At 47.2% G+C, this 27,154-nt stretch overlaps 1 protein-coding gene across 50 annotated transcripts in view; it reads left to right on the forward strand.

The window, feature by feature from the left end:
• MAP4 (microtubule associated protein 4) overlaps positions 1-27,154 on the forward strand; it is a 154,573-nt gene that overhangs the window by 114,912 nt on the left and 12,507 nt on the right. For 15 of the 50 annotated variants that reach the window (XM_040549250.1, XM_040549221.1, XM_040549218.1 and 12 more), the window contains 5 exons: positions 15,798-15,898; positions 16,777-16,989; positions 18,792-18,969; positions 23,237-23,296; positions 23,463-23,782. In XM_040549250.1, coding sequence (XP_040405184.1) covers positions 15,798-15,898; positions 16,777-16,989; positions 18,792-18,969; positions 23,237-23,296; positions 23,463-23,782 — 872 coding nt within the window. Of the gene's footprint in view, positions 1-15,797; positions 15,899-16,776; positions 16,990-18,791; positions 18,970-23,236; positions 23,297-23,462; positions 23,783-26,041; positions 26,171-27,154 lie in introns of all 50 variants that reach the window. The other 35 variants (XM_040549216.1, XM_040549211.1, XM_040549232.1 and 32 more) reach the window with 4 other exon arrangements.

Below are 27,154 nucleotides of genomic sequence, written 5' to 3' on the forward strand. Positions count from 1 at the left end.
TGTAACATTTCTCAGCAGCAGGTTAAATTCAGGGGGCGTACTCTAGCTTGCAGTCTCTGGGTGTAAAAATACATTTATGCTCAGTTAAGCTATAGCAGGGAGTCCTTCTACTGCTTGAACTGTAAGGATAACATTTTCTCCTGGGCTGGAGTTTATTGATGTCTGTAATGGTGAGTGTCTGTAAAGCAGTGTAACTGGCTCGGGGGAGAAAATTTGCCTTCGTCAAGGATTAATCGGTACCAGGCACTTAAGAAAAAAAGACAACTCTGCGGTTTGGTACTAATGCAATCGCAGCAATCCAGAGACCAGCTGCTGAGTGGCTAGGAGTGACCTTTAACACGCGCAGCAGGCTCCCAGTTTGATCAGGGAAACGATATTGAAATCAGGAATAGCCATTAAAAAGCCTTGTCGAGGATGCTGCATGTAGAGGTTTTGTGGGATGCCCAAATAGTGCACTTAGTATGTGTTGAAACTGGTTTTGGAGCAGTGACATGAAATGTGAAATGCTAGGTGTAAATTACATGCAACAGAAAAAAGGCAGTTCAAAAATATTGTCAGGTATGTTTGGTTTTCCTTTTTATTTTATAAAGAAAAGAAATAAAAAATCACGTTTATGGTATTAAAAACTACAAAACCTCTTCTAGCTGAGGTTTGGTCCTTTTCAGCTTTGTCCACTTGCTCATATGAGTGATAGGATTTCTGGTTTGTGAATCACTGAATCCTTGTTACAGCAATACTTGTGGTCGCTGTTGGCTCCTAACGAACGTATTAAAATTCACTGAAAACAAAAGCCCCTCTGCTCTGCACCAGGGCGTTTGGGGCTGGGGTTGTTTCTAGGTCTTGGTTTGGTTTTAGGGGGGGGGAAATGCTGACCTTAGTTCATCAGTATTCTTGCGTGGCTCATCGGCAGGCATTAACGCTTGTAAAGGCATCGATCATAATACAGTCTGACAGGGAGAAGGGAGATGGCACGATTTCCAGGAGTGGGTGACTGCCGAGGAGACGCTGCTCACAGAAACATCATTTCACCGAGCTCATCGAAGCCCCGCTAGCATCTCGCCGGAGACCACCATTCCCGTTACAAAACCGCCTTTCTCTGCGGCCCTGCAAAAAGCTGAGAGCTGCTGCTTTACCTCCAGCGTGTCGCTCGAACTAGTGGCTGCCTTCGGTAAATGAACGCGGTCGGGAGGGGTGGGGAGGAGGGAGCTGTGCCGCGAGCGGGGGCACGGCGTGGCGTGGCGTCACAGGCAGCAGCGCCGGCTCGCTCGGCTCCGCGGCAGCCTTACAGCTCCGGGAGGAGGCGAAGGCATCGGAGATGTCTCTCTCCAACAAGCAGCCCGCGCCGCTCTCCGAATACAGCCAGCTGTGCAAAAGCAAGAACCCGGAGAGCTTCTCGGAAGCCTTCCACTGCATGGAGTCCCCGAAAGACTTCGGCAAAACCGAATTCGAATGGCAGAGGACTGAGGGGAAGCTTAACGAGATTGGCTTGAATGTAAACTCAGGGGGACCGATTAAGGATGGGCTCGTTAAGAACGCCGGTTTCACGGATGAGGACAAGCTCTGCTTCTTTGAAGGCAAACTAGACAAAGAGCTAAAAATAGCTCAGAAAGACAAAAGAGAAATTGAGGTGCAAGGCAAGAAATACCAGGCAGCTGCAGGTCACCTTGAGAGCTGGTCTCTGATTTCTGAAACGTTTCCTTCTGCAGAGGGGAACTTCGCAAACCCTAAAACTACAGATTTTCATTTGGGGCAGGCAGGAGCTGAAAAATCCTGTTCTGGGCTGGGTAAAAATGAAGCCATCACCGATCAGGAGAAGGCAGCCGGGAAGGCTGGAATGGAGACCAAGTGCCAGCCAGACCCAAACCTGCCCAATCTGTCCGTGTCGGAGAGCGAGCCCAGCAAATACATGAAGGAACAGGAGATCAGTGTCTGGAATCCTAATTTCCACCCCATCCTGCCTGACAATTCAGGGTCTAAGGAAGCAGCCGTGAAAAAAGATGGAGCCCCCAGCTATTGTGTAATTGGGGTGGTTAATGACAACTATGTGCAGAGTGGATTTTCTTCTTCCTTACCTGCATCTAAGCCAGAACCCCCGACTACAACCGTGGAGCTCGCGCAAGATGACTCCAAAAGTAGTGACTTTAATAATACCACCGAAATGGAGGAAGAGATGGAAGACAAGCTGAGCTGTGCAGACGACGGCAATTTTCTGAACAGGGCTGCCCACCAAAGGAAGGCAATGAGGCGTGCAATGTCCGAGTGCTCGCACTTGTCCGTGCCCCTAACCCTTAACCTGGCTGACAAATACCCTGAGCCGGTGCTTAGAGAAGACGTCGCTACCGGTCTGCTCTCTCCTAATAGCAGCCTGACCCAGTGCTCGAGCCCCACGGCCAGGAAGCCGGGCGCCCCGATGAAGAGGTCAATGACTGTGTCAGAAGAGCAAGCGTCTGCGTGCGGCGCGGGCACGGAGCAGAGCCGCGCGGGGCTGCCCAGCCTGGTGGTGGTGAAGGAGCCCCAGTCCCTGCCGGCCGAGGAGCCGGCTGCCAAGAAGAGAGAGGAGCGGGGCAGCGGCAGCAACTCGGCCAGGAAGGAGCTGGGCAGCCCGGGCTTGTATCACAGCAAACTGGAGCAAATGCCTGAAATCAGCGGCCACGACAAAGGGAGGGAGGAGGCGGCGACGAAGGGGGAGAAGAGGAACGGCACCGATGGGGCCGCCGGCTTCGACTCTCCCAAAAGCAAATGCGCTGAGATGGAAGCCAGCAAAACTGCTCCGCTGGAAAGAAAAGAAATCGAGGTCAGCGATGTGCAGAGCACTCCGTCTCCCAAGCAAGGAGATTTACCACGTGATGGTATGTTGCTAATTTTTACCTCCCTTGGGAGCAGGCAGACAGTAGGTAGGAAGCAGCTAAGTGACTTTTCAGGCTGCAGACAGAGGGTGAGTGCTCGGCACACCTGACGGGGCTGACACAGTTCAGGTTCCGGTTCTTAGAACAAAGGATGTATTTTTTGGGTGGATAAAAATGGAGGAAAAACTAAAAATTAAATAAATAATGATTGCCTGGCTGATACCACAGCAGCTGTTTTAGCAGCAGCCCCGAATTGCTTCCTGGGTTCCTAAAATAGATGTTGAAGTCTGTAGCATCCGCACGGTGAGAGGTCTCTGTTCAGCACCCTCTTGCCACTCCCTCCCGTGTGCATCGGTACCCTGCTGGCTTGCGAGCCGTATTGTTAGGAGCGAGGGCGTTAGCGAAGTTAAAACCTCGCAGCTTCTCCCATGGAGATCTGAGCATTGTCCTTTTCAGTTAAGCTTTTACACCCTTTGGTGTTCATTTGAGCTGGCCGGCAGGAGTACCCGGGTAGAATGATGTCTGTAGTTAAGCTCTTCCGAAGTACTTCAGTGCTGAGACGCAAAATGGAATTCCCCGTTCCTGATCGCAGCCTCCCTTCCCCTGGAGCCTCAGTGGCAATAGCAGCTTTTATTTGTGGTGGTCTGCTGCGTGGCTGTGCTGTGGTGAGCGAGGGCCGTCTTCCCAGATGTAGAATTCATGAAAAGAGAAGTTATTTGTTGTTCTCCAGCCTGGAACAGCATCTGTCCCCAAAAAACAGTATACCTGCTTTTTCCCCAGGTTTGGGGTGTGAGGAGGGTCAGCGTGCTTTGTCTTTGTTGCTTGAGCTTTCATGGGAAGATGAAAGAAAATGTGTCAGGGAATAAAGACAAAAGACGTGCACAAGGATTCCTGCATCCGACCACTTCTTGTGCAGTCGGCCGGTGTGCTCGGCCTTGGGCGCTACGACAAGCGGGAGATGGTGGCACCTGGGGCGGGGGGAGGAACGCCGCGATGGGCCAAGGGATGTGCTGCCCAGGTCCGGCTCCGAAACGCTTGGTTTGGGGGTTTTGAGCTCTGCACAGCAGTGAGCGTGGAGGGGCAGCCTGTGCTGTGCTAGCTATGGGATTAGATGCGTATCTCCTGCTTCGGCGGCGTGTTAGTGACACCCAATGGTCGGCCCCAGACGCTTGGCAGCCTGGGAGATGGCTCTGACGATGTTTTGCTTCCAGCTATCGGTAGTCATGTTCAACGCAATCATGTTCTGTCTGTAATGGCTTTTACTTTTCGCTAATAATTTCTTTAAGATGCTTCAATTTCCAGGGCTCGTGCTCGGGCCTGCCTCCAGAGGTTTTGGCAGCGCAGAGCTCCCCGCTCCGGAGTGCCGACATGTCCTCAGCCCTGTTGGTTATCTCGGAGCTGCCTTGCCCCTCACGGTCTGCTTGGTGCGCAGACTTTGAGTCACTCTGGCAGCCGTGAGATGCAGCAGTGTCAGGTTTGGTGGCAGCGCGTCGCGGATTGCAGACATCAGTCCTCCGGAGCCTGAGCGGAGATGTCAAGCCCCGACGCGGGCAGGAGCCAGCAGCGCTCCCGGAGCTCCTGGCTTCGAGCTGCGTTTTGGGAGGGCACCCGCAGGGCTGGCTGCTCGGCCAGGGACCGGAGCCGCGGGGAGCAGAAAAAATCCTGTACTTGCCATAGAATCATGGAATGGCCTGGGTTGAAAAGGACCTTAAAGATCATCCAGTTCCAACCCCGGGCAGGGTTGCCAACCACTAGAGCAGGCTGCCCAGAGCCCCATCCAGCCTGGCCTTGAATGCCTCCAGGGATGGGGCATCCACAGCCTCTCAGGGCAACCCGTTCCAGTGCCTCACCACCCTCCGAGTGAAAAACTTTCTCCTAATTTCCAACCTAAATCTCCCCTGTCTTAGTGTAAAACCATTCCCCCTTGCCCTATCGCTACCAACACATATAAACAGGCATTCCCCCTACACACTCCCGTATACTTGTGCCGTTCGCCTTCCATGTTAGGGAATTTCTGCGGTATCGGAGTTCGCTGACATCTGCTCTGTGACCCAAGTTTATTTGCAGCGAGGCCGTGGTGTCTTTAGCAAGGAGCTTTGTGCTCTGGACACGCAGGAAGCCAGGTTCGGCCGGGACGGCCATTCTGGAGAGCTTAGAGGCACCATCTCAGAACACGGACCCGTATGTGGGATCTTTAAATCAGAAAACCACTAAAAACGATTTCAAGTGGATTGGCATGTTTTCCCCCGAGGGGCTGAGCACCAGCGATATAAAGGTCACTGAAAGACAGGAACGCTTAGGTCTTCGGTCGGTTGCTTTCCATAGACAACCAGTTTGTGTTACTGAGCTTTTTTAAGCATTTAGGTTGGAAATTTTGCACTCTCGCAATGTGTGTTATAAAAGCTTGTTTACAGCCCTTAAAACCACAGGTCTCAGTGCGATCTGGTGTGGTAATAACTGAATTGGCAGGCAGCACGAGGCTTTTCCTAGGTAAGGAGATGGGAGTTGTATGTAACTGCTTTTTTATTCCCTTCTCCAAAATTGACAGGTAGGAATTGGGCAGGTCGGGTTTGCTTTGTTCTGTTGCCTATGATGCCTTGGTAAGAAATACAGCCTGGATTTATTTGCTGCAGGAAGAAAACATAGCGGTAGGAGCAATAAATATTTTCTTTGCTTTGTATATCCGCAGCTTAGAAAGCATTTTTGGAATGCAAAAGGAAACAGACAAAAATTCCTTGGATGTTTCCGAAAGGCTTCACACTTCGCGATGAGCTTCAGCTTCCTCTCCTCCGCTAATAAGCAGAGAGGCAGTTGCGATGAACGCAACGCAGCCAAGCAAGCAGCCGTGGCTGTACGTGTAGAACTGATGATAAATCTGCCCTTTGCATTTCATTCAGGGCTCAATTACCCGCTCGTATCCCTAGCAGCCTCCTTGCTTTGGTCTTGATATTCCCCTTGCAAGTCTCCTCCCAGCCACAAGGCAGTGTATCCAAAATGGCCAACAGATCTTTGCGATCTGATGTAAATGGGTTTTCCTTCTCTCTCTTCTGTCTGTTCAGTCTGAACTTACATTCAAGGGGAACAACTTTTATCTCTTGAACCTGTTTTCATCCTCAAATTTCCCGAAAGAATCGCCCAAGCAGATGTGAATTACTTGAGCGGCATTTCTCAGAACTGCTGCCCAAGGTAGCTTTCCTCGGCCCTATACAGCTAGGTTTTTTGTGGGTTTTGTTGTTTTTTGCTAAACCTCTACCATTCCTGGTTTTAGGGTGACCTAGAACTGTACATAAAATATTTCTTACACATAGTTGGGTAGTAGTATGACTGCACACCTAGTTAAATGTCAGTCTAAAAATTGTCAGGAAGGAATACCCGTTCAAGTCTTGCGTACCCACAGCAGGTAGTTCAAGCGAGAGACCGCGGCTGCGGGTTTGAACTGGTCAGAGCTGAATTGTGGAACTTGTTCTGGTCCCTTGTTTCATCCGTAATCACTGCAGATTCTTCCCAGAACAAGAGGTCGCATTGTTTCCTGCACTAACAATAGATTCGATTCATGTTGGCGTTGTGCAGAAGCCAGCGTGTGATTTCTTGCACATACCTAAGATGTCAGCTCCGATGGTCTCACTTACACAAACGATGTGGTTCCCCACTGCCTTTGCCTTCTGCCTTTTCTCTTTTTCTTTGAATTTCCTCCAAGTTCAAATACTTTTCACTCTGAAATATCAGAGATTCCAGGCACCGCTGGAGCACGCTCAGCCGAGACCGTCGCCTCTCTGATACTCAGTAGCCCGATATATGCATCGGGAAAATTGTCCTGGTTTCCTGACCCCTTCTTCATCGATCTGTAAGCAAGGTGTGCAACCTGACATAATTTCTCAATCTCCCGTGGTGTTTTACAGCAGCACACTTTGTTGTGTTGTGGTTGAGATAAATGTAGAACCTGAGACTGGAGTCACTGCTGGGTGAGGGTGGGAAGCCTATCGCCCCACATTAAATAGATTAAAGTTAATTATGGGATTAGGAAAAATCAGCCCAAGCACCTTGTAACGAATTACTGATACTCGTTCAAGTGATGTTACTGGGGTGGATGGTGGCTTGCTGACAAGGTTCCTTGCCAGATGAAATCAGGCTTTTAATGAGAAAAGAAACAAAGGGCTGCAGGCTGCGGAGCGGAGGAGAAAGTCAGCAGAGAGGAGATGAACAGAGCAGCCTGGCGAAAATTCTTCCTTGGTATACACACGGTCAGCCTGGGACTGGGTTGGAAATTGATTCGGAAAGTGTTGTAACAGTTCCATAAATCAGAATGTCCCTTGTGCTGTCATACGTTCCTCAAAGCCAGCGAAAGCCAGGGGATGGGGTCGGTTGGCAGGGCTCTGGAAATGCTTTGAGGCAGGGAGAGCGCAGGAGAGGTTAGGCTGGAGGGGAGGGAGGTGCAAGAGTGTGACATGGGACTGGCTGCATCGCGGGTGATATCTTATCCGTGTGCTAAGCTCAGAGACGGGATCGTGCTTGAAATGCTTTCGCACTTGGAACAGGGGGATTGCAGTTGCTCGCTTACAGTACCTGAAAAGAAGCCCGGGATCCCCTGTCCAGGCATGCCCAAGCCCCGGCTGTCGCTTTGAAGCGCTCTCAGACTTCTCCGACATCTAGAGCAGTCTCAGGGACAGACTGGAATATGAGTTCCAGCTTTTTTCATGTCCAGCATCAAATGTTTAGCACAGTATTGTAGTCAGACAGAATGTGTGTTAGTTACTCTAAATAAACATCTGATTTCAGTGTCTGATTTAGGATTTCTGTGATTTAGGACACTCTGATTTAGGACACTCTGATATAGGACTTCCTTTCCCAGGTAAAAAATAGCCTTAACAAATCAACCTGGGCTTATAAGATGCAGGCCAGGGGAACATCTGGTCTGTTCCTCGGTTCCTGATAATAAGCCAAAAATTACAAGTTGATGGAGTTGCATTCTGTGCCAAAGAAAACACTTACCTGTTCTGTATTTGGGTCAAGCAGGAGACATTTTGTTTAGCTTTCTCTGGAGAGGGGAAAGCAGATAGGGTTGTATTTCTGCTTAAACTGAGACTTGGTATATTTGTAGATAGTTTTGTCTTACGAACCTCCGACAGAAAGGCTTTAACTGGGTGGGTTTTGTGATGAAGCAGCTCCTGCTGGAGGAGGATGGATGAACACGAAAGAACCCGTGCCTCTGCAACATCTGGGCAGAGGCAGTATTGAACGTGGTCTGGTTTTGTTTCCAAGGTTGTTTACGTTGAAGAGGGAGAGTGAAGATGGTCATTGCCTTATTGCTTAATCTGTTTCTCTTAATGGATTTTCTGTTGATGACTCTAATCCTTACGAGAATTATGGAGCTGGTGCAGTGAATGATGTTTTAGTTCGGCTTAGCCTGCCCGATATCCCTTGCTGGGGATATGGAGGATGAGTGTGTGGCCTCATTCACCACCGCCTTTGAATGCAGCTGCAAATCCACGTCCAGCTCGAAGCCTGGAACGAGCCGACCTCAGGCAGAGCCTGGGCACCAGGCAGGTGGAGTGCAGACCCAGCAAGGGGGAGCGCGTGGGAAGGGTGGGAGGAGAGGACTGAGGTGCTGTGCTCTCAGGGACCCGCTGAAATGCTCCTTTAACTAGTCGATGAAAGGGAAGAAAGGAAAGCAAGACCTAACATTCATAATCTTCCAGCTGCGTGGTAAATAATGACTGCTACCACCTATCTTCACTTCTGTTTTCGGGCTTTTGCTTACCACAGCAGCAGAAAATGGGAGTGCTTGCTGTTGGCATTTTAAGATCCACTTAAGTCACATTACAGTGGGGTCTTTGCCTGTTCCTTTTGACATGGAGAGAGAATTTGGGGGAATGCCAGTTCTTGAATGAGTTGCAGCATGACACTTGAGAGATACACGCCCATGGGTTTTGTTCCGCACGAGTTCCATCATTCATAAAACTGTGCAGTTGCGTGGTGTAACTTTAAAAAGATGCTCCTGTGTTTCTCTAAATACTTTTTCCTAATTTTACTTTTTCAGGGAAGGAAACATGAACGGTAAAGCTTCTCAGATTTAGCATCCGATTTATTTATTTGTTCACATACGCTAACAGCTTTCACAAGAAATCTGCTACAGCAAAACTGCTTGTGAAGGGCTCTGAAAGGCTGGAGGTCTGTGTGTGCTCCCCTTGTGTTCCCGCTCGGCGTCACGTAGCACGAGCTGTAACCCTCATGGGTTTGTTCCTGCACTTGCTGAGGAGGAGCAATAATGCTGCTGTTGTAGGGATTTTATAATACGTGGATGTCATAAGGATGCTTTTGTGTGGGTTTCCTTCAGCAGATGAAATTGTAGGAGTTCAGAAAGGAAAAGAGATCAAACTAGGGCAACAATTGCATCAGTTTATAAAAGCTTTACACCGTTCTGTTCTGAATACAGTATGTAAATCTGCTTGTTGTCCTCTGCCTCAGAAAGGTTGTAGTAGAATTAAAAAGATGACAAACAAAGGCATCACACTGGAGAAATTCACATGGAGAATGGCTGAATAACTTTATTTTCAAGCCTGGAGGAGAGAGGACTTGGAGAAGGGATGGGTATGATATTGTCTATGAATGACACAAATTGTATCATGAATGACAGAAACTGTGAACAAGAAAAGTCTGCTCGGTTTTTCCGGTCTAAGAATGTGGGTCGTCAAATGAAAGTAGCAACAGCAGGCGCTACCGGGGGTGCTCAGGATACAACTGAACCAAGTCCTGAGCAATCTGGTGTACTTTGAGCCTGTTTTGAGTCGGGAATTGGGCTAAGTGACCTCCAGACATCCCTTCCAACCTGCATTATTCTGTCATTCTAATATTAAATGATTACTTTGCCTAAAAAGCTGTTGGACAAGCTCATGGAAGAATTACAGACATCACCTCCGGATTGGGTAGTCCCTAGATTGTGAGTCACAGGCTGGTGAGAGGGATTTATTTTGGAGAACAGTGGATTTTTTTTTCTTTTCCTTATGGTTAGGAAAACTATATATGGTTACTCTATTCATAAACAGCTCCTGGTTTCAAGAAGACATATGATTAATTGCGTATGGCGTGGGCATCCTCCTCTACAATGCTGTAATAGTCATTCAGATTGGAGCAGGGCTCCGGAGGTCTCTGGTTTAACCCCAAACTCAAGATCATGTCTAAGTAGGTCACGTAGCTCCAGGGCCACATCTGTCCCTTGCAAGGTCTGCAAGTCTCCAATGATGGAGATCACGCAGTGCTTTTGGGCCTCTGCTTGAGCTCCCTCGCGTTGAAAAACCTTTTCCTTACGCTGGGAAGCTGCCGGCTGCGAGCAGCCCGACCCGGCGGGACCTGGAGGTGACACTGCACTGCCTGGCCCCTGTGCTGCACCCACGCAGGCAGGTCGCTGAGCTCTCACAAGAGGTATAATTGCATTTCTAGTGACGAGCCAAGGTTAAAAACCTGAAGCATTGCCCGAGCTGTCCGTATGTGCAGTTGGCACCTGGGCCAGCTGGAAGGAGCGGCGTGGCGGCGCGCGTTGTCCTGCCTTTCCTGGCCACGCTGCGCTCTGCTGCTCCGTCAGGGGCCTGAAGCTGAACGTCACCCATGCTGTCGTTTCCCGTTGCCCGGCTCTTCTGTTTTCAGATTACAGCAGCTTTGGCCACCATTTATTGCTGCTTTGGAGGAAGAGCCCCCATTAGCATTTGGAAACCTCTGTCAAAAGACTAAATTTGATTTGTCTTGTTCCTTTTTCATCTGGAAGACACCCGTGGTTTCCAAACAGCCGAACATAAAATCAGCCGCACTCTGCATCAGAATACTTCCTTATCCATTTGTAGAGAGGTTCTGTAAATCCTTGTGATGGGAAGGGAAATGCCTACAAGAAAGCTGGGGAGGGACTCTTGGTCAGGGGGTGTAGGGATAGGACACGGGGTGACAGCTTTAAGGCATCAGAGGGTGGGTTTGGGTTAGATCCAAGGCAGAAATCCTTCCCCCTGCGGGCGGTGAGGCCTGGCGCAGGCTGCCCCCAGGAGCTGTGGGTGCCCCAGCCCTGGCAGTGCCCAAGGCCAGGCTGGATGGGGCTGGGGGCAGCCGGGGCTGGGGGCAGGGGGCCCTGGGCATGGCAGGGGGCTGCGCCGGGGGTCTTTGGGGTCCCTTCCCACCCAGACCCTGCTGTGGTTCTGTGATTCAATTTCTTAACCTGTTTTCTAAGGAGAGGAAGTCTTCTTTAAGGAAAGCTAACCATGGGAGAAGCTGCACATCAGGATCTTCTGACTTGGAGTTCTGTAGAGGCGATAGCATGGGCTGGGTCTGAATGACTAAGTGTGAGATACGCCTGGGGGCTCCGTCAGAAGTTGTTCTCATGAGTTGTATATAAGCAACCATATAACAGTCTGTTTAAAAATTAAAATTGAGCCTTGGAGGACAGTTTTGGTCTTAAAACAATGGTAAAGTAGCTGTTCTCTGGTCTGTTCTTTGGTAGGGAAAAGAAGATCTGTCTTAAACACATCTGTCCTTTGATTGCTTTGTGTAAACCTCCTCCTTCGTGCTCTTCATGACTTAATCTGATAGTGTGAGACAAGTTATCTTTTTGTAATTTTCATGACCTAAAAGAACAGTATTGTCCCCTTTTATAGCAAGGACCTGAAGCCTGTTTTTCCAAGTGTCACCCTTGGCCCAGAGCATCCTCTTTTTACTGCTCCTGAGAAGTCACTGCTCCGTATTTGCTAGGACTCTTGCTCCCACTGACTTCACTTTTACCTAAGCACCACATTGTCTTTTTGCCGGGTCCTTCACCCAGTAACATCAAATATGTGGTTTCTGGTGACAAACTCATTTAAAAACACGTTTTTTAATTTATTGCTGGCCCTGGTGTGCCCAGTGGAGCTTCAGCCTCTGGGATGGGGTGAGCCATCTGCGACTGCAGCGCGGGGACTGCCTTCGGTAAATTGTCAGACTGCTGAATTCGGGGAGATCTTTATATAAGAGAGGGCACTTATCTGTGTGCCAAACCCCTCCTGGAGCAGGTGAGAGCGGAACGTTGTCAAGGAAACATTGCCACTGTCTGTGACGTGCAGGATAGTTGTCGTTAGCCTTTTTCTCAGAGCCTGTTTTGTCCAACATCACCCAGCGGCTCTGTTACCCGCTCCATACACATGAAGTCCCAAAGCCCCATGGGGGCAGCAGGCTGCCCACGAGTCCCTGTACCCCACAGTACCACAGCTGGCCCTGGGGTCCTCCAAAGGATGCCCGCTATCGCTGCGAGGGAAACATGAGCACAGCTTATCAGGTTTGCTCGCTCGTAATGGATGTCTGCAAAACCTCAAATGAAATCGCGGAGTCTGCAGTTGTCGGGTTGGTTATTACGGCGGAGGCGATTTGTGTTTTCGGGCTCGCTTAGATTTGAGTAATTTCTTCCGGGGTCCCCCCTGGACCTGGTGAGGCAGCGGTGCCTCGCGGCGGCGTGGCCTGGCACGTGCACAAAGTTTGGTTTCCCCGGTTGGCACCAGGCTGCGTAACGAGCCTGGGGGTGCAGGAACAGCACGGCACAGCGTGAGGAGCAGGAGGGAGATGAGAACCGGCTGCAGGGCTGCCTCGCGCTCTTGCAGTGGAGCTGCCTGTGTGGCCTGTCCTTTCTTCACAGAATCGCAGAACTGTAGGGGTTGGAAGGGACCTCCAGAGATCATCGGGTCCAACCCCCCTGCCAAAGCAGGTTCCCTAGAGCAGGCTGCCCAGGTAGGCGTCCAGATGGGCCTTGAATATCTCCAGAGAAGGAGACCCCAGAACCTCCCTGGGCAGCCTGTCCCAGTGCTCCGTCACCCTCACCATGAAGAAGTTCTTTCGCATGTTGGTGCGGAACTTCCTGGGCTCCATTTTGTGGCCATTGCCCCTTGTCCTGTCCCCACAGACCACTGAAAAGAGGTTGGCCAAATCCCTCTGTCTCCCACACTTCAGGTATTTATAAACATCGATGAGATCCCCTCTCAGTCTTCTTTTCTCCAGGCTGAACAGCCCCAGGTCTCTCAGCCTTTCCTCACAGGGGAGATGCTCCAGGCCCCGTATCATCTTTGTTGCCCTCCGCTGGACTCTTTCCAGGAGATCCCTGTCTTCTTTGTACCAGGGAGCCCAGAACTGGACACAGTTCTGGACACTGGACACTTTTCTCCCTCAAGCCCCTTCCTCCTGCCCCCGGCACAGCTCCGGTGGCGGCGCTGACGCAGCCAGGCCGTTGGTCCCCCCACAAGCACCATGGAGCAGGAGCTGCGGGAGGAGCCCGGGCAGCGGTCGCTGTCCCAGCTCTGAGCAAGATGTCCTTGAAATACCTCCCCGAGGTTTGTTGCCATGCTTGGGGGAACAGGCGAACTGAGAAGTCTCTTAAATAATTCTTGCAGACTAATGAACAAATTTGATTAAGATTTGGCAGCTTTTCCGAACGTTTCCTGCAACTAGCACATCTTCCCAGGCGATTCTCTGCTCTGTGTGGGAGCGAGCCCCTCGTAATTACACGGGGAGCGAGCGTACCGGGCAGCACACTGGGTTGTGGCTCGAATCGAGGCAGCACAGAACAGAGCGACCCCTCTGTAGTCCCTTGGGGCTGTGCACAGGCCCCCAGGCTTCAGAGGCTGCGACAGAAGGGAGCTGCGTAGCGTCCTGCGGCCCTCCGATGCAGCAAGCTTCCCCCCAGCAATCCCGGCTTCCATCAGCATTACTTACATTTTAATGTTCCCATTAAAAAGAACAATCTCGTTTGCCTTACAGACCCTCCGTCCACTCGGATCAGTTCCTTTGTGTGTTCGGTGAGGTTGTTCCCTCCAAACGCCCTGTGTTGTAGCCTGTGTTGGACAAGGCAGCGCGAAATACCGTGAATTTCGTCTTCTCATTCGATCAAAAACAAGGAAGCTGCTGAGTTTAAATCCTGAAGCTACGCTCAGGGTTTCCGAGAAGCTGTGTGAGGCTTCGTGAGCCGACACATCGCTGTGGCTGCGAGGCGCGAGAGGTTTAGTGGTGCTGCCGAGTTAGCCACCACCATCATCATCTAATAACAGTAACAGGCCGTACGCGAGAGGTGATTTCCAATCAATGGCAAGTGACCTCATGTCTTTGTATTGGAGACAAGCAGGATTCCAAATAAAGCTCCCCAAAATCAAATCTCCAGGCGTGGGGGCACGGAAGCTCTGAATGGACAGAAAGGAGGTGGCTGGTCAGCAGCAGCATCTGTCCACAACAATCGCTCTTTTTCTGGTACTGCTGCAGATAAAATTGACAGGTTAAATGAGGGAGAGTATAAAGGTTTATTGAGATTCGGTGGAGAAAAGCAGTAGAGAGGGGCCAATATAGATCAGCTACAAAAAAAATGACTTTCTAGATAAGCATGAATGCCCCTTAAGAATTTTGCATTAAAACTAGCAGCCAGCCTGGACATTTTGGTGCTTGGTTTTTTTACAAGGTTTTTTTGTACGCAGAAGCCATGAAGTGCGGTGCTGCAAAACATTTAACGTGACTTGGGAGCGACTAGGAAGGGGTTAATGCAATATGAGGAAAAAAAAGTCGCTAAACTTGTCCCGAGTCAGAAAAAATAAATAAATCAAGGAGGGCAAAACCGCTGTGCTGCTGGGCATCGCCCGGGCAGGAGGAAGGCCCGATTTTATTCTGCTTGTTTCAACAAAGGAGTTTGTACCAGAGCTGAACTGTCCTTTGAGGCTCTCCCTTCAAGGCTGACAAGCGAGAAAATGTGAAATATAAACAGTAATTTTCAAAAGATGTGCAAAACAACCTGTTACTGTTGGAATTGCTGCGCCATTGTCTGGTGAGCCCTCGTCATGCGCTGCGGCGCAACAATCTGCTGCGTTGTTAGAAAAAGAAGCACCCAACACAGGCTTTGTTTTGCTGCCCCGATGACAAGGGGAAAAGGATCAGATGTGCGATGGGTTGTTAGCACTGTACCCTTCTCAGATCTGCCAGGAGTCACCAGGGGACGCGGCTGGCGGCCGTACCCATGGCTGTGCCGCCGCGCTGCCCGCCGGGGAGTTGTGCTGCGGGTCTCCTGGGTGCTGTTGTAGGTCCTCAGCAGCCCTGGGGAGCTGGGGGTGAAACCTGGGGAGCTGCTGCTCTGAGTCCTGCTCTGTTATGTAGTTTACCTTGGAGGGCAGGCAGTAGTTAGCCTTTCGCTGCCAGCTGGACAATCCACCATCAACCTTAACAAGGTTAAAAGTGATGGAGGAGGTGGTTGTGGCTCCCACGCTGCGTTCACTGCTCCCTGCCCGGCACAAAACCCTTCGGTGCGATGACAAAACCCAGCAGTTGCTGAGAAAACCTGGCCACCCTTGCGACTGAGCCTAGGCTTTGCGCTGCGAATCACCGTGTGCAGCAGCATGGCACCGCGCACCCCACGCTGACCGGTTTCCGTACAACCCACGTGTGTGAGAGTGAGGTCCCCGTGCTGCTGCTTCCCTCTGCGACGCCTCAGCTGGAGGATGAGACGTGGAAGAAAAGCAGCTGGCAAGAAACAGCCAGAGTGGTAGGGCTAGCTTGAAAATAGCACCCGGCTTCAAGGTAACAGTCGTGGTGTAAAAGCTGGCAGAGGCCAGAGCTTCACCATTAGTATTCCAACGATTTATTTTAATAGCTTGAAAGATGGGAAAGTTTGCTATTTTTAATTAAACCAGAGGCTTCCTTCAGCAGCTGTCTTTCTTTCCTTCATCAGCTGAGTAATGGGATGCTAATGGCATCTGGATGAACGTTTGTCAGCCTGCCCCTGTTGCAGGGAAAATTTTTCTTCCTCTGAGCGTCCTGATTTGGGGGAAATTTTTCCAGAAATAGCCAACCCGTAACTGTCTTGTTCCGTCACCTCTTGTTACAGCATTGAATATTAAGGGGGAAAAAGTAAAACAAACCAACCAAACAAACAAAAAAGCTCAAACTTAAGTCTCCATTTATTTTCTTTTTTTTTGCCAGCAAAACCAGAAGAGCCCAAACCAGCTGAAGCCGTGACAGGGAATGATATCACAGCGCCTCCAAACAAAGAGCTTCCTCCCAGCCCTGAGAAGAAGACAAAGGTAGGTATCGGTTCACGTTGAGCCTGTTTGCTTCTGCAGTTTCAATTTGCCAGCTTTTCTGCTTCTTAAGCCACAGTGACACAAGTTCTCTTTTCTGAGCTGCCATTTGTGAGCCACTTTGCTGAAACAAAGGCGTTCAGTTAGGGAGCTGTAAACAACGCAGGCTACAGCAAATTGGCTGAAAATGGATTTAATGAATTCTTGGTAAGCTTTTATTTAAAAGTAGACATATTCAGTAACATTTGTGCTATACTGATACTCTCCTACTTGTTTACAAGACATTTATATGCATTACAGTTAGCACTGAGAGGTCCTGCTCAGGACCTGGTAACCTCTTATTTTAGGTCTTTTTATGAAATAAGAGAGGCCTGCATAAGAAGCATGCAGCATTCAACAAAACCAAGCCCAAATTCTCCAAGTTAGAGTAGGGGTAGAGGCTGGGGGTGCTTGGTCCCCTCGCAGGCAGTGCTCATGTGATCCCTGGCACTGATCAGACGAGGATTTAGAGCCTGCAATCCGTTGTGTGCATGTAATTGGAAAGCAGTGTCCTGGTTACTGCATGCGGGACTGGATGGCCAGGAGCACCCAATTACTAATCCCAGCTTTACCAGCGATTCCTTCTGTTGCTTTGGATGTTGCTGGAATAAATCCTGTTCACTTTGAATTGAATGGCAGAGCTCCCCAGGGCTCCGAAGGCACCAGAGCTGCTTCGTTGTGATCTTTCCACTGTGCTCAGAAAACAGAAAGCCAAGTTTTTGTTTCATTTTCAATATCATTTTCATGTTCTTGCAGCTTGATGTTTTGGTTTACAATGCGCTACTTTTTGTTGTGTTTTTGTTTTTGTTACGCTGGATTTTGCTTTTTGAAAAAACATAAAGCCTGCAGCACCCACACCATCAGCAAAGCCTGCAGCAACGAAAGCCAGGCCTCTGTCCGCTACCAGCCCCAAGCGGCCAGCCTCTGCCGCACCCGCCCAAAACAAAAAGCCCACGAGCCCTACTGCAGGTCCTACTACAGCCACTACTCCTAAACGCCCTGCCACCAGTACTACACGTCCCTCCACCTTAACTCCAAAAGAGACTAAACCAAAGGTAAGAAGTTCTTTGCTTTTGTGTGCGAGCTCCAAGACCTTAGTTACATGTTAACCTACCAGCTCTTTTACCCAGAAGTCAAAACCTAATTCTAGTGCTAAACATAGGAGGATAAGATAATGAACGTGATTCACTGCAAGACACGCACAGTTATTGGCATCAGCTTCCACTAACCCACTTACAGCTTCAGGTCCCAGGCATTTAATTGTGTCATCACGAAGGAGCAAATGAAACTTGACTGTATTAGTATGATTTTCCTTGTGGACTGTCAAAGTACACAAGATATTTCTTCATGTCTCACCATTGCTAAAGGAGGATTTTTTAAATTTTTAGATACATCGCAAACCCAGGATAGCTGTTAAATCCTGACAGGAGCGTGGGAAAACTGAGTGGAGAGCTTCAATATTAGTATTGAGGGGGAAAAAATCAGTGTGCACACTTCAGTGTTTCCCAGTGATTGTCTCTTTATGATGTCTGGCCGTTATAAAAACTGTGGAGAGGTAACTGATAATACGTGTACGTGCTTAGGAAATGTTGGAGATCTGTAACTCTCCAGTAAGAAGATTTGTGGACAATTCTTAGTGTTCCGTCTTAATGCTCAGGGAGGTATCCACGTGCAATGTTAAGAATGGGAAATGTCCCTTGAATTTTCCCTGCACCAACTCTGTGACCCTTCTGCATTGTGCAGATCCGGAGCTAGGTACTGGATGTGTGGAGCATCCCTCCCCTGCCCCTGCGAGTTTAAACACTGTAGAAATGTAATCAGCTTTTGCCTGGAATCATATTGATGTTAAGATGAATTTTCTGCTCTCACTGAGCTTGACACATGAAATTATTTCACCTCTTATGTCTGCTTGAGATACATTTGGCTAAGGTCTTATCTGTGTCTTTGTTTAGCTCTAGTCAGAAGACCTTTCTGTTCACGATTCTTTACATCCGAGTTACCATATAGTAGAAGAACTGAAATTTGGAAGGGAATATTAAAAACTATTTCAGAAACTTTCAGCTGATGCTTAAATACTATTGTTTTTATTACACATTTAAGCTTAAATAACTGCATTGGAGCTTCTTGTAAAAACTAGTTAAATGAAAATAACAAAGAATTTGAAAGCAAAGATGTAAATCTGTACTTGCTGGAGCAAAGTCAGTATCCCTCTGGGTGGAAATGCTGGCACTTGGGCAGGTAACACTGAACAACCGGGCTTGAGCTGAACTCCTAGCAGGCAGAAGTCACTGACGGTAGCGTTTTAAGGAAAACCAAATTGGCACAGATTAATTTTTTTCTGCAAATCAGTGTCTTCAGTTTTATTTAAGTTTTTGCATGATTCTGAATTCCTGTTTGATGTAATCACTCATGTCATTTGTTTTCACGTATTAACTCAGGATCTCAATACTTAAGAGTATGCTTAGCTTAGAAAGCATTTCTGCTCTGAAGGAAAGGACCCTCTCCCAGCAGTATTGCTAGTGGACCTGTGTTTTCCATCGTGTTTGGAAATCACTACCTTGTTCACATCTGTAAGTGGACACCAAGCACTAATGCTGGAACGGGTCTGGATGAATTCTAATATTCGGTGTGTCCAGCACTACTGGATATAGTCAGCCGCTTCTGCATACCTTAATTATGTTTTTTTAATTTTCTGCTTTAAAATGCCTCGACAGTGCCCAGCTTACATGTTCAAGAACTTACACAATTGTCTTCCATATTAGAAAAAAATTCAATTTATTTCATGCTTTTTGTTGGCAAACATTTTGAAGAGACTGTCAGTGAAATTCTGGCTTTAATGAAGCCCATCCATTTTCAGGTTACAGATGCAAAGAGCCCAGATAAGCGGACCTCACTTTCAAAGCCTCCATCATCTGTCACTCCTAGAACTACTGCCAGGAGCACCCCTGCTGCTCCTAAGACAACAGCAGCATCTCCAGTCACGGCAGCTGCTGGGGCAAAAAGTACCGCTACTTCTCCACCGAAGAGGCCAACATGTAAGTAACCTTTTGTTTGTCTTCAGGATATCTCTCTAAACAGCTGCAGGTTTTCCGTTTGAGTAGCACCACTGGTTCTCACAAAGGTGTGTGTCCATCACGTATTCCAGTACTACAGACAAGTTTTTGCTCTGCCAAGGTGTCATCATGTTGGCATCGCCCTGTGACCCCAATTTTATTAAAATTAGCCTCTTAGTAAACAAGATTGATATCTTCAGGTTCAAAAGAAAAAAAGAAACCTACAACCTTGAAATGCAGCCACTTAGGAGAAGCTGTAGCTGCTGTGAACCAGCTCTTCTGAGAGGTGTAAACTGGCCTACCTGTTAGTCAGAACTGACCAGAGGCTTAACTATAGGTGTCTATATATTAAATTAACTGTCTTAATACAACATGGGACAGGAACTTGTGCCAAAGCATGGAGATGGTAGGTTAGGCCTTTTTTCTTGCCAGAGCTTCCTCTTCCAAAACCAAATCTGAATGAGCTTCTTCCAGGCCAACTTGAATCAGCTCTGTGTGATTCAGAATTAATAGAATTGCTGAACCTTTGATTTAAGAGAAAGGATATTACTACCTCTTTATTTTCTTACAGTAACAGTTAAAATAATCACTCAAAACAAATTAAAACTTGCGGAAAGCAAATCTTCAGGATGGTGCTTTAAGTTCTCAAACTGGTGCATCTAAAAAAAAAAAAAAGTTGAAGTGGAGAAAAGTGCATAGCTTCCCCTTATAGCAGACAGGTATGTCGAGATAAAGGGTTGGAAGGTGATGAAGGCAGAACTTTAAGTGAGGACGGTTATCCATTGCTACAGGTTGCCCTGGAATGTGGCAAATCTTGTTTTGGTGTATTTCTAGCTGGCTGTTTTGTAACAGGTGCCAGCTCACCTGTAGTGTGTTCTTCTTACTGGAATTATAAGATGAGGTCCTATAATCTTAGGTCTCGGGATAGCTAAATAACTGAACTTTCTATTTCTTTATTATCATTTTCAAAGTCTAGACATGGAGTGTTGAAAGGATTTAAAAAGAAAAAAGTCAGGCAAGAAGATACTGGCTTGTCTTTCAGATACTCGGTTATTTGTGGGATCAAGCTATGCTTTTAGCTTTGTCAGCGAGTCTGGTCGAAATTGTTCAGAAGATGTTTGTAGCTCATGGACAGCTTGAAGCAGAACGGGAGGATTCAGGTGTTGGGCTGGCTGAAGTCTGACTTCCCACTCCGTTGTGACATGGGTGGCTTTGGAGTGGGCTTGGGTGCTGCGCTTGCTTAGTTTAATTCTCTCTTAGCCACACAAAGATGAACTGCTGTGAGGAAAGAGCTTCACCTTCTTTCTCTGCGTGGACTCTGTTTTTTTCCTCTTCATTAGTGCTGGAAGAATTTGGAGCTGAAATCACATCAGCTTCATCCAAAAGCTGTATCCCATCCCGGGCACTGCTGCCAAAGAGGGAATTTCCCACGAGTTTAACAGAGACAGCAAGAAACATGAGCAGAATATTAGCCTCTTGAAAACATTATTTCCACTCACCTTAATGTTTTGAGAGATTCAACTTCAGATGAAAATATAGTTAAATGTTCTCCAGTCTTTTCGAATGACTGGATCTCATTAGTCATTTATCCAAATTTGCCAATAAATGGGTAAAAATTAATCCATGCTAGTTGCTTTGCTCTGAGTCCCAAATTTGGTCATTTATCCAAATTTGCCAATAAACAGGTAAAAACTGATGCAAGCCAGTTGCTTTGCTCTGAGTCCCAAAGCATGAATTCATAACCCATCTTTGCCAAAAGAATAATAGTGTTAGAACTGTGTTCAAACATATTAGACTAGATGGACATCCCACACTTTTTGCTCAAGGGGAAAATATAATTAATCCTGCGCAGAGGAAGCATTGCACTTTCCAAGAGCCACGTATCTTAACTAATCCTGCGGACATTCCTGTAAAATTCATTTTGTGTGGCCTTTTATGCAAACCACAGCACAGAATGCTTAACACATTTTAATGAGTTCAGCTGAGTTAATTTCTCCTTCCAAAACTGAGAGACAAAGAAGGGTTTTCTGATGACATTTGAAAGGAGATGGAGCCAGTGATGCAGAGACACAGAAAAGTTGTTCCAAGTGGCGAGATGTGCAGCAGGAGAGGTTCTGCACCCGAGAGCGTGGAGGGACGTTGCCAGAGAACAGCGAGAGGCCTGGGTGGGCAATGGAGAGCTGAGGGCAGCTGGAGAAACTCCATCAGGAGTTAGAGCAGTTTTGTCTGGATCTGGGAATGCTTGGGGGAGTCATGAATGGTAAAAAAAAAAAAAAAAAAAAAAAAAAGGAGGCTTCTTTTGGGAGAGGAGAAAGCAAGGGCGTGATAGGGGGTGAGTGGTGTTGTGAAGCCACAAAGCGAGCCGAACAACAACAATTCAGATCGGGCAGAGCAGATGCAGCTTCAGCGAGGTGCAGAGCTGCAGGTGATGGAGAACTGGATCTCTTCTGGTCACAGCTTCGTTTCACACAACCTAGCATGAGGCCAGATTAAAAGTTTGTGGCTAAAGATGGCGTTTCAGAAGGGAATCTGCTCTTGCTTTTCAGGTGTCTGAAGAGAGTCGCTTTCTTGTGGTTCGCTCAAATGTTCAGTCATTCTCAGCACACAAAAGCGTGTGAATTGTGGCTTGTTTGGAAGTTGTGTGGTTTCACTTTTTCAGGCATTAAATGTCAGTCACTTCCTCTCCTAAACAAGAGGCATGGGTTGTGTGGCACTGGGTTTATTTGTTTATCTATATTTAGGCTTTTCCCCTCCCTGTGAAAATGACAGCTGCGTTTTTGTAAGACCACTTTGGCTGTTGTTATAGCCCGTTTCTGCAGTAGCTTTATCAGATTTTTGACATTACCTGCTAATAACGTAAATAGTGTTCCAGCATTTGGCTCCCCGCTGACACGAGGAGAAATAATCACCTCTCTGTGTGTGTCCAAACAACATCTTAGTCCATCTGCCTGTGTACAGAACTACGTATATTTTCTCCATGTAGTCAGTTCTTCCAGCTAAAGTTGAGGTCTCAAGGAGGGAGATGAGGTTGGTTTGACAGGGCCTTTTGGTAGTGATTGGTATTAATTACTTATCTATCTATCCTTAAGGCCTTATTAAATTATTCCAATGTGTTTCGTCTCGTTAGCTAGTGTCTTATCGGTGGTGTTTAACTGAATGCTTTTAGCAAAGTCTGTGTGGAGTGATCCGGGCTAACTTGACCAATGGTTATCTGCCTGTTTTGCTTGTTCTTTTCTATACTGGCATTTCATAGAATACCTTGCTAGCTACTTGAGTTTATTGAAAAATCTAAGGCTGTAAATGGAAATTAAATATTAGAAGATAGGGGTCCTTCATAGTTTCTAACTACTTCAATTTTTCTGTTCGGTATTAATTTTTAATGTTGCTTTCATTTGGCTATTGAAATGAAGCAGACTTTAGCCAAAGCTGTCTGTCATCGATAGCAAAAACTACAATTTCATTATCAAAGAGCTCTTTGAAATAAGCGTCTGTTTATATTTTCCAGTCTGTGATTTTTCCTTGATCAGTTCTGTGTATGGTTTTATTCTGAGAAATGTGGATTTTGAGAAATGTGGATGTGTTCCTGGTTTAGACTGTCCTCTGTCTGCGCAGAATGTAATCGGGTCATGACCACTGGTGTTCGCCCAAAGGCACATTTTCAGTTTAGTGACTGATTTTTATTTTTATATAATTAGAGTAGGGACCACAGTGTGCAATAACTTCTGTGCAAGAAAATTGGCATTGGTTAGAACGGATCTGGCAATGATGCCAAGATCAGAGATGGACAAATGTGATTCTGCTTTTGCTATTTAGTAAAGAAAGGATTTTAAAGAAATGAAATTAGGTCAGAGTTAAAATAATGTTTGAGTGAGTGCTGTGAGACTCTGAAAATTATTTTAGGAAAAAAAATGTAAACTCAAAAAAAGTAAACTCACACAACACGCTCAAGTGCGTTGCATCATTGAATGATGATCCTTTTGATCCTTTCGATGAATCGATCCTTTTGCTGGAAAACACGAGTGGCTGTTGCTGCTGCAATGAGGAGGACCTCAGCCCAGTGTTCACAGAGAGCAGGTCGTTCCTGAGATGCTGTCTTTCAAGCAGCATGTTCGAGACAGGGGTGGTGGGTAAAAAGGACCGTCAGTATGTGATGACCTCCAGGGGAAGCTGTGCCAGGATCCCAGGCTTCTCATCTGTGCAAACTGGCTTTCACTCTGAAATACTAACCGGTGTGCTTTGCGTTGGGCAGCTATCAAGACTGAAACAAAACCTGCAGATGCCAAGAAGACCGCTGCAAAGTCACCGTCAGGTAATTTTGCTCAGTTTCCATCTAATCCAAATCCTCTTTGTTTGCGGCTGTGTTTACTGAGCAGGCCACTGTACATCTTTAGGACGCTGAGGAAGTTTGTGTAAATGGCCTCTGACCCATCTTCCCCCCCCCCCCCCGCCTCTAACTATCACTGTGATCATTGTAGCAGACTTGGCCCGCCCCAAGAGCGCTTCTGGAAATGCAGTAAAAAGTAGTGCCACCACTCCTACCACCACCTCAAGCGCACCTAGTTTACCTGGAGCAGCCACCAGCCGTCCCAAACCCAAGCCTGCTGCAACCAAACCCACTACGACCTCAACTGCAACTGCGGATGCTAAAAAAACAACTGCTAAGGCTCCAACTAAACCCAGCACTGTTTCCAAGCCTCCTCGCCCAACCAGCAGTGTTTCTGCTCCAGATCTGAAAAATGTACGTTCCAAAATCGGATCAACAGATAATATTAAACATCAGCCTGGTGGAGGAAAGGTAAGTTTCCTCAAACCTGATACCGATATGCTCCTTGAAACTGTAACTCCTAAGCATTGTGGGTGCTCTTTGCTAATTTTGGTGGCTGTATCCTCACTGCTCTTCTCATATTTGTACTCTGCAGAGCTCCTCCTTGAATTCTTGGTTTATGCAGAGGGCATTAACAAAGCATTGATAGTAGGGTACAGAAGGAATCCACCTTAAAAGCCTGCCTGGTGTTTGCTGGCACACGTACAGGAATTCAAAACTTTGTGGTTCTGTTTTTCTGTTGTACATCCCAACATAGGAACTAGTTGGTATTGAAAGCTCAAACCATGTTTATATTCCAAAACTCTGCCTTTGAGTAGAGGAATTGAGTCTGGTGAATGGTACAGAAGGTGGAATAATGCACTGTGATGCAGGAAATCTGGATTCAGGTGTGAGTTCCACAGCACCTTTCCCAGGTCTTGCAACAGGGACTCTGTTCAACTTGTCAGAGCTGAAATGAAACATACACTGCTCCTCAGATGAGTTCTGGTGGCCACAAGAAAAGAAGAGGTTAGTGAGGAAGGAGCTTGTAGGGAGTAGTGTGTACATAGATAAAACTTGAGGCTCTCAATCAGTAATGATCTTATATTAATTTTCACTGTGACTGTCTACCATGTACATGATAAAGGTTTGGGGCTATGCCTGTAACCCCCTTCTGAGGGTTTAAATCATTTTGTGGATATGCATGATCATAAAACCTTTAGTGGGTATTGTACAACAGGTACACCATCTTTGCCTGACAAAACGCATTAGCAGCTTGCACAGTCAGAGGGCTTTAATTTCCACAAAGTGGAACTAATTTGCCCGCTCGCCTTTGCTGCAGGTCTGCTGTAATGAGTAACCCGGCATATAACTTTAATCTGATGCCGAGAGAGTTCATTTCATGCTGGGAGCTTTAATCTCCTCTTAGGCACATGAAAGTCAAGGGCATTTTTGGGCTGTGGTGTTGTATGTCACAGAGATACACGCGTGGAATTATTCCTCAGGGTTAAGGATATCTTAGTTGTACTGCATCATAAGATGGTCCTCAGCGCTTGGAGGTCTAGAAGACAAAGCTTTCACTCGGTGAACAGGACAGTGACACTTTCAAATTGGTTTCAAATTGCAATATATAATATTTAAAGTTCACAGATCCTTCTAACATCTGTTCAAGGAGAACGTGTCAGCCTGTTCCATGATTTCAGACTGTGCTAGGGTTCTGTAGGACTGCAGAGCTTTTTAGCTTGCAGGGCTATTGTGCTGGTTTGAGAGGATTTATTTTTACATTCAGTTTTACTGTCCGTTATTTTGTTGTTATTTTCATAGTAGTGGTAAATCCTGCTGCTGAAGAAAACTGCCCATTTCGTAGTCTTATTTATGCTGGGATGTTTTCAGAGGATGAGAACACCTAGGGTGTGCTGAGGCTTTTTATTTGTTTACTGCTCTGCTGGTGGGTTAGTGAATTGGAGGATTTCTGCTCACCCCCCAAAACACAGGGTCTGCTGCTCCTATCTGGACCCAGATTACCAAAAAATGGATTATTACCAAAATTAATGGAATTACCAAAAAAAAAGGAAATTCAGCTAGTTGCTGAATTTTTCTAAAACCTATGAATTCGTATTCAGTTTTCTGTTTAGCAAGATCAGTTAGGTCCACCTGCATTTGATTAGCTAAAAATAAATAATAAATCATCTGTTAATCCCAAAGCCTGAGTCACCCCGGTGTGGGGGTGAGAAATCAGAGGTGGGAGCACAGCGCGTCTGTGGCCAGCTGAGCTCTAGAGCTCCAAGGCAAAGAAAGCTGGCCTGTGGATGTGTGCCTCTGAGACCTGTGCAGTGCCCTCCGTGTGGAGGAGGTGCTCCTGAGCTGCTGCTGGTTTCTGAGGGACGGGTTGAGTTTTTTCACACCATGTTGTGTATTGTGTTCACTTGGAGACCTGTCAGTGTGGCCACAGGGGAAATAATGGGATGCTGATGAAGAGCACCTGAAAGTTCTTTGAGAAATGGAGAACTTGTCTTATTTATTGCTCTGTGCCCCCGGTGTGCCTTTTTCATCCCATGTCTGAGCAGCGTTGCTCCCCCTCCTGCCCTTAGCGTTACCGACGTGCGATTTACTTTGCCAACAGCTACAGCGCGTAAAAGTTCTCCTGGGTTGGCCACTCCATTGGCTTTATCGGGGTGGCTTGTGTTCCCGTACTTTCCTGCCCACGCGTTTGCTTTTGCTGGTTGAAATCATCCATTTGTCTCCATCTAGGGGAAAGTAGAGAAAAAGCCAGAATCAGCTGCTGCTGCACGAAAGTCTGAACCCAATGCGGTCTCTAAAATGGCTACAGCTAAAACAACCGTAACAAAAGAGGGTGCCCCAAAACAGCCCAATGGGAAAGTGAGTTTATTTCAGACTTTTCTCTGTGGGAGACGAAGGAAAACATTTCCATTTTGAGTCACTTTCCCTCCTCTTCAACTCTTCTGCTTTCTCCTGTCAGTGTCACTGTTCCCTGCACAGACACTTCTCCCATTCTTTCTTAAAGTTGAGATGTTCCCAGTTCAGCACATCAGAGGTCACTACGGTGGATAACTTTTCAATGCCTGCTATAAACATTTTCAGCGTAGTCCTCCATTTTAGCTTTTAAATGGGCTTAATTTTGAGTTGGAAGTTTCCCTTAAAACCACTTCTTCATACACAACACGAGTGCGTAACTGAGACGAGAGCTTTAGTCCAGCGCTGCTTTTCATGACGATGGCAGAACATTAAGGGTATTCTTACTGTCTTCCCTGTGATGTTCCCAGCTTGGTTGCATCAAAACCCGTTGACTGTACCTTAGGCAGTCCCCATTTGGTGGGTTACTCTGAAGCTGTCGGGACACCGTAGTGTGTGAGCCGCCCAGGACCAGACAGGGAACGAGGCGGGGTGCCCGTACTGCAGGTTCAGTGCAGACATCGTCAGGCAGAGCCTGTTAGAGAACGGTCAGATCTGTGCTGCTAAGGAAGCCAGTAAACCAATATAAATTTAACAGAAAAAGTACATTTTCATAACTTCTGTTGTACTGAATCCAGTCTTTCAGAACTGGCTGAGTAGCTTCTAGAAAGCTGCTAAAGTGAGAATCTTCTGGTGGTTCCTTTTGTGCTTTGAATTTATCACCTCCTTCTAGCAAATACTCTAGGACACAGCTTCTGCCACGTTTCGTGCTGTTAAATAACTCCCAGACTAAACACGTGTTGTAACTAACCCTGTGTAAACGTGGGCCTCTTACTCTAACTCAGTTACTTCACCCTGGTGAATAAAGTCAGCGCATTTAGCATCCTCTTGTTGTATTTTGAAAAAAGAGTCCTTTTAGCTTAAAGGAGAAACTCGGCATCTATTTAATTA

This window comes from Cygnus olor, chromosome 2, assembly GCF_009769625.2.
Source record: "Cygnus olor isolate bCygOlo1 chromosome 2, bCygOlo1.pri.v2, whole genome shotgun sequence".
Lineage (NCBI taxonomy): Eukaryota > Metazoa > Chordata > Aves > Anseriformes > Anatidae > Cygnus > Cygnus olor.